The 18,897-nt window shown below is 40.3% G+C and overlaps 1 protein-coding gene across 4 annotated transcripts in view; it reads right to left on the bottom strand.

Moving 5' to 3' along the window:
* The window catches only part of IGF2BP3 (insulin like growth factor 2 mRNA binding protein 3), a 140,973-nt gene that overhangs the window by 99,300 nt on the left and 22,776 nt on the right, over positions 1-18,897 (bottom strand). For all 4 annotated transcript variants that reach the window (XM_082846367.1, XM_082846368.1, XM_082846369.1 and 1 more), the window contains one exon: positions 1,855-1,903. In XM_082846367.1, the coding sequence (XP_082702493.1) occupies positions 1,855-1,903 (49 nt within the window). The remainder of the gene's footprint in view (positions 1-1,854; positions 1,904-18,897) is intronic.

Below are 18,897 nucleotides of genomic sequence, written 5' to 3'. Positions count from 1 at the left end.
TAAATTCAGAATCTGTTCTTACTTAATTCTTTGAACCCTGTGGGCCCGTATTTGCCCATTTGAAAATGGAGATAATGTCACCAACTTCACCTTACCTCAAAGGACTATGGGGGAGGGTAAAATGAAATTAAAAAAAAAAAGTTAGATGTGGCAAATAAAGATTTATTCTCACAGATTTAATTTTACCCAGAATGAAGAAGAATGCCATGAACTAAAATCTTGAGAAGCCACCAAAACTAGAATCAACAATGCTCAAGAAGCCACTGCAATCTAAATTTGAAGAGATACTATGAATGAATTATAAGGAAACTACCACTTGCCTATAGCTGATATGCTACTACACTAACAATTCACTTACTTAAAATTGGCTGCCACCATTTGACTCTTCCATTGAAAGCTACATTACACTAGATCTAGTTCCCAAGTAGAAAATCATATTTAACACAGCCCATGTTAAAATGAAGGGATTAATTAACATGCACACGCTACTATAAATAAATAACAAGGACCTACTGTAGAGCACAGGGAATTATATTCAATATCTTGTAATAACGCATAATGGAAAAGAATCTGAAAAAGAATGTATGTATATATTGGGTTGGCCAAAAAAATTCATTCAGGTTTTCCCATAAGAGGTTATGGAAAAACCAGAATGAATTTTTTTGGCCAACCCAATATATATATGTATATAAAATTGAATCACTTTGCTGTACACCTGAAACTAACACATTGTAAATCAACTATACTCCAATTAAAAAAAACACATAAATAAAAAAGGGGATTAAACCAGCAATCTTGATACCATGACACTTGATTCAGGGACTCATCCTCCAAGATACTGAATTTCCTAAACAAATGTTAAACTAAAACAAGAAAATGCATTGAGTTTAATCTAATGTCACTGTTTCTATCTACAAAAGTATACATTATATAACTTGAAAAATATTCAACATAGACCAAAGAACCAAGTCCTACAAAGACTAAATTCAATAACATTGTTCTGAAAATAAATGTGCTATAAAATATTCTGAGCATAAGTGATTTGTTACCAACTGGGACCTTGGAGAATGAGACGTCAGGCCAGCTTTCCTAAACTCACCACCAAAGAAACCTTTTAACCATTCTTTGCATTTTGATGAAGGTTCTGGTTTAGTGACTCTTCAAATGTCATTTTAGAACACTAATGTGAAACACACAAAGCTAGTTACTCTTGATTTTTATATTAAAAATACACGAAAGCTGAGCAGTTTTCCCTGCACCACCTTCTCCAAAGTAGCTTTTAAGAATTTTCAGGTCCATCATCTGGAAGAGTCAACAGACATTTCCTTTTATCTTTTCAACTACTGGGGTCTCAAATTCTCACCATGACATCATCAACATGGTTTGGAAATTGCTGACACAGGCTATTCAATTGTGCTAAAAGGTTTGTGTTTATATACAATTACTACAGTGCCACCATGTGAGCAAAAGAAAGCATAGTAACATTTTAAAATAAAGCATAAATAGCAGTATTTGCTCTTTAAAAAATTGCCAAGGAGGGAACTTCATATTTAAATACAATTAGCAAAACTCATCAGAAAGATCTCAAACAAGATTCTGTGGGATGTGACTGAATGAGCAAGTTTACGCAGTTACCCCAGAACTTACTTCAACTTTAAATATCTCAAAGAGCAGATTGTTTTCAAAGATATAGTATACTCTTACAAAGCAAAGCCCAATGCAAGACACAGACCATAAAAGAGAAGAACCGTGTGTGTTCTAGCACATCCATGAGTTGGAAGGAGAAAAACCTTTGGAAAAACTACCCATAGGCTTAGATACTAAAATCTTAGTTTTAAATATAGAAATTCTTACCTCCCACTGTAAATGAGGCGGGATATTTCGTATCTGAAGTTTCCGAATCCTGCAGAAGAATTAAAATGTTTTTTAAAAGAAAAAAAAAAAAGTAAATGCAGAAGATATTAATAGCCAACATGGATGCTTAGAAACTACTTAAAATACTTTATATTAATTACAAACTAATATATAATAAGAAAAGGCAGCCCAAGAAGGAAAAAGGAGACAAAGTTATCACAATATGCATACTGAGACCGTTTGGAAATCTAGCATCATTGGATTGTTATGGCTTATTCTAAAAGCCACTAAAATTGGCAGATACATTGTTTGAAAAACATTTCATCTGATGACTATATTCTAAGTTCAAACCCTTTAGCCTCAAAGTAAGCGTCCCAGAACACAAACAAAGCCTAAGTCCAGATGTTCTTAATCTGAGATCACAGCCAAGGGGTCCATGGACAGAATTCAAGGAACTTGGATAGCAGGGGTGGGGTATGGGGGAAATCACATGTTTATTTTCACTATCCCCTAACTGAAATTTAGCACCACCTTCAATTATGGATGTTGGCATCAAACAACAGTAGAATTATATGACTTGTACTTTTGACATTAAAATAAATCAGATATTTTCACATCACTTACGTTGTTGCAGATCTTTAAATATCATGTGTAATCACTACTGTGAAAGTTAGTTGTGTTGCTAGAACTTTTCCTTATTATGTTAAGAAACACATGCTACTACAAGCTTTAACATTATTCTAACTTTATTTCAAAATAATTTCCTTTATAATCCCATGTGTTTTATTTTATGCACTTAAAAATACCTTAAGAGGTCCATACTTTTCAGGCTGCCAAAGGAGTCCATGGCACAAAAAACATTAAAAATCCCCTACCTTAGTTCAAATGCCTACACGTATACCTATACATATGCTATGTATATAAAACACAATATGTATTTTATATAATAATAAAATCTATTGTAATATACGTCCCTCTTCGTCTATCCCCTCCTCAATACTATCAGAGGGAGGGAGCAGAAGAAGAGAGGGAGGGTGGAAGGAAGGAAGGAAGGAACATGAATTATGTGAGATTGTACTACGGATACCACATACCAGTCACACTCTTAGAGGGAAAGGAATTTACAGTCAACTAGCTATTTTAAAAAAAGAGAGAGACTAACAATTGGGCATGACATCTCAAGTGAAATAATTTTTTAACTTCTAGAACTATAGTTAATTTCCTTTTCTGGGTCAAACGATCCACTTTTAAGTACCACAGCAAAACACCAGCTGGGACTACATTCACAGCCTGCTCCTTTGTCTCTCCCATTCACCCCAAACCCTTAAGAACAAATAAATGCCACAGACACTGCCTATCCCTTATGGAACCCTAAAGAACATATAGATTAACAAACTCAGGTACATCCTGTTTATAATGATAAAATAGACGATGAAGGAAAAACCATTTTTACATTATTTTTATGAGACAGTGAAACAAAGCACAATCACCAAGGGCAATATATCAAAGAGATAGTGACAGAATGCCAATTTAAGAAAAAATTTTCAAACACCACATAGTCTTAGAATTTACACGTTATTCTGGGATTTGTTTCAAAAATAACTCATGTGCTAAAAAAAAAAATTCATGTGCTAATAAGTGTTAAAGCTGCAGGACATGTACTGTATCTCTGCTTTTGTATAAGTTTTGTATTTACCTTAAAAAATATACCCTAATAAAAACATTCCTAAAACATAGATTTCTAATCTGCCATGTATGGCTTTAGGTAGCAGAAAAGTTACTTACACTGTGTAAATACTTACCCTGGGTAACCAAGGAAGTAAGAATTATTTACTATACATTGCAAGTACTAATCTGTCAGTCAACCATCTGACACAATAAATTACAGCACAATGTTAAGAAACTAAGTATTCATCTCTACTGGACTCATTTTTCTGGGTATATATATTACCAAAAAATTTTCCCAAAAGCACACACAGAAGTATACATAGAGAGTTATGGTCACCAAGCAGGTAATTATTCATTATTAAAACAACAAATACCTACTTCACAGGGTTCCCAAGAACTTCTTTAAATAGGATACTATTTTTTGTACATTAGAAGTAATCCATTAGCCATGTTTTCCCCACACATTCTTCAAAATGTACATCTGACATCCATTTACTTATTAGAAGTTACTCCAGAATAATTATTTCCCTTAAATGGCTGTCCCTTTTCCATTATCTGATTCTCTCGTGTTTCATTTTAGACAAATACCAGGATTATTTTCATACAGTTAGTGTTTTGACATCTAGCAGTGTTCTTTCCCACTTACCCAGTAACTAATCTTAAACTCTGCAGTTTCACCTCTAGCTCCTCTCCCCATGGTCCACTCTTATCACTACAAGAGCCAAAAGGCCCAGCATTAAAAAAGTCCAAGCAAAGGCATGAATTCTCATCTAGTACATAAACGCAAACCTCTGACCCAGAAGGTACTTGAGAAAAAGGACCCCACTCAGCTGTACTAATCAAGTTGGCTATACACAGTTAAAACACTATCACCTGGACTTCCCTGATGGCGCAGAGGTTAAGAATCCGCCTGCCAATGCAGGGGACACGGGTTTGATCCCTGGTCCAGGAAGATCTCACATGCCTCGGAGCAACTAAGCCCGTGCACCACAACTCTGAAGCCCGAGCCCCTAGAGCCCTTCTTCTGCAACAAGAGAAGCCACCGCGATGAGAAGCCCGCGCACGACAATGAAGAGTAGCCCCCACTTGCCACAACTAGAAAAAGCCCGCGCGCAGCAACAAAGACCCAACACAGCCAAAAATTAATTAATTAATTAAAAAAAAACCAAAAAAACACTATCGCCTGTATTCTTAGCTCCCATCTCCCATCTGAGCTTTTAGAAATAGGTTGGTTATATTTGGGTTTTAAATACTTAAGAGTCAAGAAAACGGATACTGTTTTCCAGTGTGATTACCCACTCATTAAAGTTCAATTTAACTATCAGCAAAATAAGTTGGTGTTTCACCTCCTCCTAAAACACACTTACGTAGTAACAAGGATCACACCCTGTAACAACAGGGACTCATTAGGCTGTCTTGTTCACTGTTGCATTCAGAGTCTGGAACAGTGTGTGGCACCTGAGAAGCACTCAATTGATAGTTAAATTAACATTTGTTATAACATATAGAAGGGGAAGAAAACACAAGACTCATGGATCCACCATCCAAAAACTAACATGATTTTATTACAGCTCATGGGGGAGTGAGAAGAACAATAGCTATACTGAAGTTTGAGAACAAAAACAGGAAAATGCCGATTTAATCTCTCGTGCTATTTTAAAAGAAAACTTCCACACAGTCTACTTATAAGTTAATCATATAGAATTTAAGGGTTTTCCCCCGAGAGGGAAAAATGAGGTAAAGTTTAAGCTCTCATTTAACCTTTAAAAAATGCTTACTGTGCCTGAAATAGTTGCAATAAAATTCAGTACTCTTTTTTTTTTTTTTTTTTGGGCTGCACCGGGTCTTCCTTGCTGTGTGCAGGCTTTCTCTAGCTGCGGCGAGCGGGGGCTACTCTTCGTTGCGGTGCGTGGGCTTCTCATTGCAGTGGCTTCTTTTGTTATGGAGCACGGGCTCTAGGCGTGTGGGCTTCAGTAGTTGTGGCACACGGGCTTCGAGAGAATCAGCACTCAGGTTCAGTAATCGTGGCTTGCGGGCTCTAGAGCACAGGCTCAGTAGTCGTGGCACACCGGCTTAGTTGCTCCGAGGCATGTAGGATCCTCCCGAACCAGGGATCGAACCCGTGTCCCCAGCACTGGCAAGCGGATTCTTAACCACTGTGCCATCAGGGAAGTCCCTCATTATTTATTAAAAGCTGGTTTAATTACAGGATAAAAGCCAATAAAGCTCATATAGACTCCTAAAGGCATCTTCAAAAGTTTTAGTAATAAATGGAACTGACTTAAATTGATTTTATGGAAGTTTTCGAATTGACACCAAAGTAGAAAAATCATATCAACCTCCATATGCCTGTATCAGTTACCAAGTATGATCACCTGATCTTGTTTATCTATACTCACACCCGTACCAACAAGTCCCACTTACATGGCCTGTCACGCTACAGTACATCTGTAAATACTGACAAAAGGACCTTTTTTGTTTAAAATTAACTATATCACCATTATTGCTTCTAAAAGTGATTAACAAAAATTCCTTGAGAATACCCACACTCTGTTTATTTCCAACTGCTTAATAACTATCTTTTTACAGTTGGTCTGTTCATATCAAGATCCCAACAATATGCCCACATGTGTAGAGTCAACATCTCTTAGGTCTCTTGGATATAAGAGTTCCCCTTCACTCTGTTTTCTTGCTATTTATTTGGAGGTCCAGGTAATAAATCCTGTGCAATTACTCATTCTGTGTTTTACCCATTGCATCCTCTTTGTGTCATTTTAAATAATTGTTTGCTATGTTGAATTTGATATACAATGGTGTGTAATATCTTTACATTACAAAGCATAAAACATATATGAACCCACCTCACCAAATCAGAACAAGACAAGTGAAACTACCATGCTCTTCCCTCACCCTAATGCCTGCCTCCTAGAAAGTAACCATCACCCTAAATTTTTGTCATTCTCATGTCTTTTATATTAGCATCTTCTTTCAAACGACTCTTTAAGTAGACAAAATACTATTATGTCCTTAAAAATGGATAAAAACTTCATACTGAATATCTAGTTAGTTTACATTTCCCCATTTAAAAAAATTTTTTTTAAGTTTGTTCAATCAGTATCAAAAAAGAGCCATACACTGCACATGCTTCAGTATGACTCTAGCCTCATAAGCTACGTGTTTCCCTTTCTATCCTTACAACTTATTCAGAGAATAAAAAAATCCCAAACCTGTCATTTGTCTCCTGTTTCTCACTGCCTGGATTTTGCTACTTACACTCCCATGGTGGTGTTCATTATGATGTTACTCTGACCCCTATAAAAGTGGTAATTAGATCTGAAAATTTGACTTGTTTTTTGCTGTTGTTTGTTTAGGGAGAGACAATAAACTATCACAGGGGAGGTTTTATACTTCCATGAAAAGATACATTATCCCTGCTTGTCTACCTGTGATGTTGCAATCACTAATGATCACTGCCTAAATCCACTGTTTCATAAAGGTTGAAAATGTATTTCCTCATTGTATCATGCCTTCCATATTTTTTTAATGAATTTATTTGTTTGTTTGTTTGTTTATAGCTGCGCTGTGTCTTTGCTGCTGCGCGGGCTTTCTCTAGTTGCGGTGAACGGGAGCTATTCTTTGTTGCAGTGCGCAGGCTTCTCATTGCTGTGGCTTCTCTTGTTGCGGAGCACGGGCTCTAGGTGCGCAGGCTTCAGTAGTTGTGGCACAAGGGCTCAGTACTTGTGGTTCGTGGACTCTAGAGCACAGGCTCAGTAGTTGTGGCGCACAGGCTTAGTTGCTCCGCGGCATGTGGGATCTTCCCGGACCAGGGCTTGAATCCGTGTACCCTACATTGGCAGGTGGATTCTTAACCACTGTGCCCCCAAGGGAAGCCCCGTATTTTTTAATTTAGCTGGAGTTCTTCCATAAAGAACAACTTTCCTTTATCACATATTTGGATACGCTGAACCGAAGTAAGTATAGTAAAGGCAGGGTAAGTATTTGATTCTTTCCCTTCTGCAGATGGTTTTGTGCTGCTCATCACATCCCCTTGCTCACCTCTGATTTCATTCACAGCTGTGGGAGACAGTCCCAAGCACAGTGAAGTTGTCCCGCCTCCTTCCACCCCTAAGCACACCCTTAGGCATCTCTGTTTCACCTCAGGTTTTTCACCAAAGCCTCAGAAGAGTTCAAGAACAGCCCAGAAGAATGTAAATTGATACAGCCACTATGGAGAATAGTATGGAGGTTCCTTAAAAAACTAAAAATAGAACTACCATACAACCCAGCAATCCCACTGCTGGGCATATACCCTGAGAAAACCATAATTCAAAAAGAGTCATGTACCACAATGCTCACTGCAGCTCTATTTACAATATCCAGGACACGGAAGCAACCTAAATGTCCATCGACAGATGAATGGATAAAGATGATGTGGCACGTATATATAATGGAATATTACTGAGCCATAAAAAGAAACGAAATTGAGTTATCTGTAGTGAGGTGGATGGACCTAGAGTCTGTCATACAGAGTGAAGTCAGAAAGAGAAAAACAAATACCATATGCTAACACATATATACAGAATCTTACAAAACAAAAAAAAAAGGTTCTGAAGAACCTAGGGTCAGAACAGGAATAAAAATGCAGACATAGAGAATGGACTTGAGGACACGGGGAGGGGGAAGGGTAAGCTGGGAAGAAGTGAGAGAGTGGCATGGACATATATACACTACCAAATGTCAAATAGATAGCTAGTGGGAAGCAGCCGCATAGCACAGGGAGATCAACTCTGTGCTTTGTGTCCACCTAAAGGGGTGGGATAGGGAGGGTGGGAGGGAGGTGCAAGAGAGAGAGATATGGGGATATATGTATATGTATAGCTGATTCAGTTTGTTATAAAGCAGAAACTAACACACTATTGTAAAGCAATTATACTCCAATAAAGATGTTTAAAAAATAAACACCCTTTGTCAAAAGGGAGAATTAAAAAAAAAAAAAAAAAGAACAGCCCAGAAACAGAGGAGAGATGAAACCCTCAAGACAACCTGTAATTTACAGAGGAGAACGTTGCGAGCCAGTAGATAAATGTCCCAGTCTTCCACCTGGGAAGCATTCTGTACATTCCTCAAAGGTCCTATTTCCTTATGGCAACCTCAATAAAGTGCCCTTCCTTGGCTTGTCCTAAACCCCCATTTCACTCTCCCCATTCCCTCATTTGGAGATGAAACCATCTCCAAAATAAACCAGCTTCATGCAAATCCTCATTTCAATGTCTTCTTTCAGGAGTTCAAAGACATTATTATTTCAGACTTTTCAGAATGATGAGTTGGTCCCCTGGCATTGTCCAAAGATGACCAAATGCTTATTTTTTTCAGTAACATTATGGATTCACAAATACTTTGTGTGTATCAACCCGCTGCATTAATTCCTTTTAATGCTCAAATTGCCCCATCTTTGGCTAATCAGTGGAGGCCTCTTCACACTGATCCTGTATCTTTTTTTTTTGATCCTGTATCTTTTGAAATGACTCCAGCAATCTTTGAGAGCTTTTTTGCCTTCTGTTATGATAATCCAGGTTCAACTTGTACACTTCCTGCCCCCACCTGCAACCAGTTTCATCTACATGGAGCACCGGTTCCTTTTAGTCAGAAATAATACAATGAGACACAACCTGGGTGCTGTTATAGGGCTGGTCATCACTCCTAGGCCAGAGCTAGACAATACCCATTTTGTTTGAAAGCGAAATAAACCATGTGTCCACGGTGATTACAGTCATCCTTCCAAATTCACAGGGGATTAGTTCCAGAAGCCCCTCAGATACCAAAATCCACGGATGCTCAAGTGCCTTATATAAAATGGATAGTATCCCATATACTTTACTTATTTATTTATTTAAATTTATTTATTTTATTTTTGGCTGCGTTGGGTCTTCGTTGCTGCACGTGAGCTTTCTCTAGTTGCGATGAGCGGGGCTACTTTTCGTTGCAGTGCGCGGGCTTCTCATTGCAGTGGCTTCTCTTGTTGCACAGCACGGGCTCTAGGCGCGCGGGCTTCAGCAGTTGTGACTCACGGGCTCTAGAGCACAGGCTCAGTAGTTGTGCACGGGCTTAGCTGCTCCGCGGCATGTGGGATCTTCCCAGACCAGGGCTCAAACCCGTGTCCCCTGCATTGGCAGGCAGATTCTCAACCACTGCACCACCAGGGAAGCCCCCATATACTTTAAATCATCTCTAGATTACTTATAATACCTAATGCAATGTAGATGCTATGTAAATAGGTGTAAATACAACATAAATGAGATGTAAACAGTTGCCCCCAAAAGGCAAATTCAAGTTTTGCTCTATGGAACTTTCTGGATTTTTTTCCCCAATTATTTTTCATCTACAGTGGGTTGAATCCACAGATGCAGAACCCATGGATATGGAGGACCAACTGTTATTTTCAATTCAAATTTTAGGTTACTATGTTTTTGCCAAAAGTCTTTGATATTTACATCTTTCTTCCACATTAAAGCTTGACAGGTATAAATAAGAATATAAACAAGAAAATGCTTTACGTCTGTTATGGACTGAATGTTTATGCCCCACCAAAAAAATTCGTATGTTGCAGCCCTATCCCCCAATGTGATGCTGTTAGGAGATGGGGACTCTGGGAAGTGTTTAGGCTAATGTGAGGACATTAGCATGGAGCCCCCATAATGGGATTACTGTTTTTCTAAGAAGAGAGACCAGGGCTCTGTTCACTGCACACACTGAGGAAAGATTATGTGACCTCACAGCAAGAAGGCATCTGTCTATATAAGCCAAGAACGGGGCCCTCAGCAAGAACCCAAAGAATCTGCGTGCACCTTGACCTTGGACTTCCCAGCCTCCAGAACTGTGAGAAATAAACATCTGTTAAGCCATCCAGTCTATGGTATTTTATTACAGCAGCCCAAACTGCCTAAGACAATGTCTGTTATCTCATGTAACCCTCCCAGTCAGCATTTTATAGATTCGAAGACAAAAGCACAAGTTTATCTTGCCCAAACATACCCTGCTAATGAGTGGCAGGGTCAGAATCCAGCTCTTGGCATTCTGGCTCCACAGTCCATCCTCCTAACTATATTCCATCTTACTGATTTCACTTATAATCCAACCAATAACGTAACCATTATCAAAAAAACTTCAGAAAAATTACAGGTTGCGTGTTAAACCCAAAGGTCAAAGATATGGCAATCTCAAGCGAAATTTTCACTTTGCTCCACAGCTTTAAACCGTACAATCAATTCACATACTAAAACTCAATATTGGCATTAAATGGACAAGGTTACATATGAATACCAAGAAAGTCAACTATGCTGGAAACTCAGCTAATTCAACTGCCTCAAGATATTATGAAAATTGTATACACTGGCACCTAGGCCCTTAAAGCTAGTCATTTCATGCTAAGTCGTAGTGCAAGACATACAAGTGTACAGACTTGCAACCTTCCATCCAAACCACCTATAAGTCCTAAATGTTCATTTTCTTTATCTTGTTTCTCCCAAAAGGCCATCCCTCCTTTCTTTCTTTCTACTATCACTTATACAAATCAAGAGAATCACCACTTTCCCACTTCACAGATATAAAGAGGCCGAGGCTTGGATCATGATCTAACACAGCTAATACCAGCTGAAGACAGGAAGAGAAAAACAAGTCGAGCTTAACTTCTAACATTTTCCTCTTTGCCTTGATCTCTTACGCGAAGAGCTGGGACACATGGTCCATATGTGTACTGGTCATTTTCAAATAAAAAGACAAGCCTCTAGACTCAGAGCAGTATGGCCTGGCCTCTTCAACCTGTCACTTGCAGGCACTCTGAACTGGCTGCAGGTTTTCATTCTTAGCTGTGCCCAACCAACACAAACTATGCCCAAAGAGGAAGTTCAACCTGGCCAAATTCAATACAATTACTTGTACTAATTGCAATACAATTACTTGTACTAATTGCAACCTGGCCAAATTCAATACAATTACTTGTACTAATTGGATTATAAGTGAAATCAGTAAGATGGAATATAGTTAGGAGGATAGACTATTGTAATTATATCTATCCTTGCTTCTTTTATACAGTTAAAAATTAGCTCCTTAAAAGGTCAACCTCAATTTTTTTTTTAAAGCAGAATACTCCAAGTAGATGAATACCTGGGGAAACGATGCATTTCAGATTGCTGGTGATAAGTGTCAACTGGCATAACCCTGCCTCATGACTGACTCGGCAGTCTCTTATCAAATCCTCAGACTAGAAATGCAGCCTCTCAAGCATTCTCCTCCTTACAGTGTCTCTCTAGATAAAGCTGCAGCTGACTCAAAAACTTAGCTGTAAGGCTTCCCTGGTGGCGTAGTGGTTGAGAGTCCACCTGCCGATGCAGGGGACACGGGTTCGTGCCCCAGTCCGGGAGGATCCCACATGCTGCGGAGCGGCTGGGCCCGTGAGCCACGGCCGCTGAGCCTGCCCATCCAGAGCCTGTGCTCCGCAATGGAAGAGGCCACAACAGTGAGAGGCCCACGTACCGCAAAAAAAAACCACAACAACTTAGCTCTAAGTTTGTAAACAGGTAAAACTGGGAAGAACCCAAATGTCCGGGTAAAAGGGATAAGCTCAAAGGAAAAAAAAAAGTACCCCTGCAAAACATATATATATGTGTGTGTGTATATATATATATACACACACACATATATATATTATGTCAAGGATAGAAGTGTTCTCGATAGTGGGTGTACTTTCACAGGTGTATATATAGCTTTCAAAACTTATCGCGCCGGGGACTTCCCTGGTGGTCCGGTGGTTAAGACTGCGCTCCCAGAACTTCCCTAGTGGCGCAGTGGTTAAGAATCCGCTGGCCAGGGCTTCCCTGGTGGCGCAGTGGTTGAGAGTCTGCCTGCCGATGCAGGGGACGCGGGTTCGTGCCCCGGTCCAGGAAGATCCCACATGCCGCAGAGTAGCTAGGCCTGTGAGCCATGGCCGCTGAGCCTGCGTGTCCAGAGCCTGTGCTCCGCAACGGGAGAGGCCACAACAGTGAGAGGCCCGCGTACTGCAAAAAAAAGAAAAAAAAAAAAAAAAAAAGAATCCGCTGGCCAATGCAGGCGACAAGGGCTCGAGCCCTGGTCAGGGAAGATCCCACATGCCGCGGAGCAACTAAGCCCGTGCGCCACAACTACCGAGCCTGAGCTCTAGAGCCCGCGAGCCACAATTACTGAGTCCGCGTGCCACAACTACTGAAGCTCACGCACCTAGAGCCCGCGCTCCGCAACAAGAGAAGCCACAGCAATGAGAAGCCCGCGCACTGCAACCAAGAGTAGCCCCCGCTCGCCGCAACTAGAAAAAGCCCGCGCACAGCAACAAAGAACCAACCCAGCCAAAAATAAATAAATAAATAAAATATCAAAAACAGACTCACAAATATAGAGAACAGACTTGTGGTTCCTAAGGGGGAAAGGGGTGGGGGAGGGAAAGTTGGGAGGTTGGGATTAGCAGATGCAAACTATTATATATAGGATGGATAAACAACAAGGTCCTGTTGTATAGCACTGGGAACTATATTCAGTATCCTGTGATAAACCATAATGAAAAATACGAAGAAGAATATATTTATGTATAACTGAATCACTTTGCTGTACAGCAAAAATTAACACAACATTGTAAATTAACTATACTTCAATAAAATTAAAAAACAAAGAGGTGTCATTCCAAGGGTGGTCTAAGGAGCATCTACATTAGAATCACCAAGAGGGCTTACTTAAAATGAAAATACCCAGGTCCTAATACAGACCTCCTAGATCAGAGTCTCTGGGGATGGGGCAGGGAAATGTGGTTTCACACACACTTAAGTTTGGTGGCCACTGAGGTCTATTTAACAGGGCAAGCCCCATGAAGGCCAAGTCATTTCTACCTTATTGACTATTGTATACTCCCGTGCTTAGAAGATTTCCTGGTTCCTAACAGGCAAATTACTCAACAATGCTTCAACAAGGAATAAAGAAACAAAAGTCTCTCTTAACACAACAGTTCTAAGTGAGACTCTAAGGTGATTTTTCTGTCATCCCTCAGCTCCCACATCTTCATGGGAATAATATCCATGTCCCACTAAGTAAAACAGAGGTATTTATCTTTCAAAGGTGCACACTATCATCTGCATCTATGTAGAACAGTCTGACAGCCCTAAGCGTACGGATGGAAACTTGGTAGAGTCCAGGAAAGGCTGAATGTTCTTCTATGTGCTGTTCTTATTACTAATGCCTGCAAATATACACTGCTATCTCTTTTTCTTGTAGGAGACTATATGTCCCTTCAACGGAGGAATATAAAGTTCTTGACCTTCATTAGGATATGCGCAAGGCAAGATGACAGATCACTTTGAAAAATAATAGTTGAATTAATAGGACACAAACTGATCCTTGATTCCTGAATAACCAAAAGATTTCTCTAGTCTTCACACTGAGAATCTGAAAATGTGTCTTTAACCAGAAAAGTTACCACAAGTATTTCAACCAACCACAGAAATGCATGTAGTTGAACATCAGGGACAGTGTCTATTTAAATAAAAGACCCAGTGCCTGTATGACTCTTTCAAAAGTGTAGGGCTTCCCTGGTGGCGCAGTGGTTGAGAATCCGTCTGCCAATGCAGGGGACACGGGTTCAATCCCTGGTCCGGGAAGATCCCACATGTCGTATAGCAGCTGAGCCCGTGAGCCACAACTACTGAGCCTGCATGCTGCAACTACTGAAGCCTGCGTGCCTAGAGCCCGTGCTCCACAATGAGAGAGGCCACTGCGATGAGAGGCCCGTGCAGTGCAACAAGGAGTGGCCCCCGCTCACCGCAACTATAGCAGGCCCGCGTGCAGCAACGAAGACCCAGCACAGCCTAAATAAATAAATAAAATTTATTTTTAAAAAAGTGTAACATTAACACAATATAGCAAATACATATATATTCCTTGAAAATTAGGGTGGTCACAAAGGAATGAAGTACTAAGATACAAAACCTCTAATACGTTTGAGTCAAACTGAAAAATAATCATTCCCGTTTTCCCACAGTTAAACTAATTTTATAAATACCATTACATTTTTTCCCAGCAAGACTCATCATATTTTTTTCTTTTTTTTTTTTTTTTTTCCCCAGTACGCGGGCCTCTCACTGTTGTGGCCTCTCCCGTCGTGGAGCACAGGCTCCGGACGCACAAGCTCAGCAGCCATGGCTCATGGGCCCAGCCGCTCTGCAGCATGTGGGATCTTCCCGGACCAGGGCACAAACCCGTGTCCCCTGCATCTGCAGGCGGACTCTCAACCACTGCGCCACCAGGGAAGCCCCATCATATTTTTTAACAAGTGATTTTACAAGCTGTGTATCTTTTTTTAAATAAACTTATTTATTTATTTATGGCTGCATTGGGTCTTCGTTGCTGCAGGCAGGCTTTCTCTAGTTGCAGCGAGCAGGGGCTACCCTTCATTGCAGTCCGCAGGCTTCTCATTGCAGTGGCTTCTCTTTGTTGCAGAGCACAGGCTCTAGGCGCATGGGCTTCAGTAGTTGTGGCATGAGGGCTCAGTAGTTGTGGCTCACAGGCTCAGTTGCTCTGCAGCATGTGGGATCTCCCCAGACCAGGGCTCAAATCAGTGTCCTCTGCATTAGCAGGTGGATTCTTAACCACTGTGCCACCAGGGAAGTCCCACAAGCTGTGTATCTTAAAACTGCTCTACCCAATGGAATATTCACTGGTCACATGAGACTACTGAGCACTTGAAGTGTGGCTAGCCCAGTCCAAACTGAATTGTTCTATGACTGTAACATATGTAACAGATTTTAAAGACAGTACAAAAATAGGAGTATAATAAGATTTCTCAACAATTTTTATACTGATCACATGTTAAAAAATTTAAAGTTCTAGACTAGGTTGTATAAAATATTAATTTCACCTGCTATTTTTTACGTCTACCTGTGGCTACTAGAAAAGTTTAAATTACCTATACATAGTTCACATCTTTCAACCGGACAGAGCTGATCTAAAATGTAGTATACTTGTTACTCAAAGGGAAAACTGATTGAATTTTATTTCCATTTATCAAAGTAATTTCAGGATCATACAACATTTTATATGTAATACTTATTTTCCACATAAAAGTCCCCATCACTAAGTAAACTATATCTGCAAGAAGAGGTGTTTTAAGAGGACTCAATTTTTAAAAGTGCTGTATTTTGAACATAGGGATATCTCTATATTAATGTTTTATTTCATATTACTGATACCTGGACGTGGTCCTTATCCAAGACAAATTCTTGGGTTTGTTTTTTTGTTTGTTTTGCTTTTTTAAGTGAGAAAGTTGCAGTTGGTCATTATCAAGTTATATAATCTTCTCATCAACTTTAGCAACTACAACAATCCCAGTACACCTGACAGTTTGAACAATGAAGTTTAGATGCCTTCTTGTTTCCAAGAAGTAGAGTTATACAATTCACATGGTTTTTATTACTAATTTTTTTATATTTCTAATTTTAATATTTTGTATAATCAAGCAAATAAAATAACAATTGTTATTGCTTGCAAGAGAATCAGTATGAAAATTCTGTTTTATGTAATTGAAGAATTTATTTTTCTGATTTGGGGTTTTTTTGGTTTTTTTGCGGTACGTGGGCCTCTCACTGTTGTGGCCTCTCCCGTTGCGAAGCACAGGCTCCAGATGCGCAGGCCCAGTGGCCATGGCTCACGGGCCCAGCCGCTCCGCGGCACGTGGGATCCTCCCGGACCGGGGCACGAACCCGTGTCCCCCGCATCGGCAGGCGGACTCTCAACCACTGCGCCACCAGGGAAGCCCCGGGCTTTGTTGTTGTTGTTGTTTTGCGGTACGCGGGCCTCTCACTGTTACAGGCTCTCCCGTTGCGGAGCACAGGCTCCGGACACGCAGGCTCAGCGACCATGGCTCACGGGCCCAGCCGCTCCGCGGCATGTGGGATCTTCCCGGACCAGGGCACGAACCCGTGTCCCCTATTATCGGCAGGTGGACTCTCAACCACTGCGCCACCAGGGAAGCCCTCGAGTTTTTTTTTTTTAATTGAAGTACAGTTGATTTACACTGTTGTTAGTTTCTGGTGTACAGCAAAGTGATTCAGTTATACATATTTTTCATATTCTTTTTATTATAGGGTATTACAAAATATTGAATATAGTTCCCTGTGCTATACAGTAGGACCTGTTGTTTATTTTATATATAATGGTTTGTCATGTAGCAAGAAAACAAAGATACATAAGTTTAATCCCAATATCTCTGACATTCCTCATCCAGGGCAACTCAACTCTTTTCTTCCAAGATATAACCATACTAGACTTTGCAGATAACCTTGCACTATCATTATACACAAAAACACATTATGACTAACATCTCCATGCTCATGGAGGACACAAGTCTCTCAAAGGAAGAAACTCCTGGTCATATTTATTATATAGATATGATTGGCCAAAAAGTTTAACATAAGCCAAAAGGAGAGAGTACACTGAGCACCAAAAGGTATAAAAGGCTCTCACCTTTGCAGAGTAATTACCCTCAAATGTATCTGGAACTCATCTACCTGCCCTCAGGCTTTCTCTGTAACACAGACACCAAGAGTTTAAAACGGCCCTTTCTGCCCCCCTTCCAAAATGTTGTAACCCTTTTGAAAGCTTTACTATCAGAAAAACCATCCGAATCTGTCATTAACAATCTGTACAGGACATTAAATTTTAGTGGGCTGGACTTTAGACTTTAACACCTTGTAAAAATGTTGAAATAAAAACTTATGCATTTTCAAAACACTTAAGAACATGTTAAACAGCCAAGCACTTTAATTGCCTAAAGACCGACTTGTAGAAACAAGTGCAAAAACCTAGGCGATAGGGACAGATCGTCCACCAGGGGGCAGCACACCCGGAATCTGACACACCTCTCACCACCATCTGTTCACGTATCACGTTTTTTGTTTTTGTTGTTTTTACCACAGGCTTAGAAGGGCTGGGGAAAGACCTAGGTCAAAGTTTTAACGTTTTTTTCTAAGAGGTTCTACATCATACACATACACCTACATTTAGCATGTTCTACTGATAATGAAATCCGGAACACATCTTAAACGTAAGAGTATCAGTTACAGGGAATTCCCTGGCATTCCAGTGCTTAAGACTCTGAGCTCTCACTGCTGAGGGCCTGGGTTCAACCCCTGGTGGAGGAACTAAGATCCCACAAGCCCCCACGGTGAGACCAAAAAAAAAAAAAAGTTACAAGTATTCGGGATAGTAAATACCTTCCCTATAGATTTATCTGCTGGACGTCATTAAAATATTTACTCCTATGTTTATAACTTTAGGTATTTGGGGACTTGGGAAAGCTTTAAATATGTAGTGGGTAAATTTTTAAAACTAGCTACAGATTTCTATCTTCATTCTCATACAAGCATAAAAAGCAACAGGAAAAATACTATATATGCAGCTTGGTCTATCTTTCCAAGAGCCTATATAAATTCAGAGTCATAACAGTAATGAGGTCAAACAAATAGCTTCAAAACAACCAACCAGAACCAGATCTGATTTACTTGTAACGACACACATACCTTAAAATTCTGTAGATTAAATATATCTCTCTCTATATATAGATATATATATAATTTCAGAATCTTAACAGTTCTCATGTCTTCCAAGAAACTGCAAATTACCTAAGCAGACCGTCTGAAAAACTCAGCCCAGCTATGCATTTAAAGTTACTGCCAATTACGACAATAGCTAAAAATGTTAATGTACATATCATTCTTTTTTTTTTTTTTTTTTTTTTTTTTTTTGCGGTACGCGGGCCTCTCACTGTTGTGGCTTCTCCCGTTGCGGAGCACAGGCTCCAGACGCGCAGGCTCAGCGGCCATGGCTCACGGGCCCAGCTGCTCCGCGGCATGTGGCATCTTCCCGGACCGGGGCACGAACCCATGTCCCCTGCATCGGCAGGCGGACTCTCAACCACTGCGCCACCAGGGAAGCCCTATCATTCTTATAAATTTGCTTTCTTAATTTAATAAGATTACTATAAAATGTTAATCGTGGGCTTCCCTGGTGGCGCAGTGGTTAAGAATCCGCCTGCCGATGCAGGGGACTCGGATTCAAGACCTGGTCCGGGAAGAACCCACATGCCGCGGAGCAACTAGGCCCGTGCACCACAACTACTGAGCCTGCGCTCTAGAACACGTGAGCCACAAGAGAAGCCACCGCAATGAGAAGCCTGCGCACCACAACGAAGAGTAGCCCCCGCTCGCCGCAACTAGAGAAAGCCCGCACAGAGCAATGAAGACCCAACGCAGCCAAAAATAAATAAAATAAATTTAAAAGTAAATAAATAAAATGTTAATCTCT

Source organism: Leucopleurus acutus (genome assembly GCF_964270905.1).
Source record: "Leucopleurus acutus genome assembly, chromosome: 9".
In the NCBI taxonomy this organism is placed as follows: domain Eukaryota; kingdom Metazoa; phylum Chordata; class Mammalia; order Artiodactyla; family Delphinidae; genus Leucopleurus; species Leucopleurus acutus.
The sequence above is the reverse complement of the archived record's forward strand: the minus strand, read 5'-3'. Positions and strand labels throughout refer to the sequence as shown.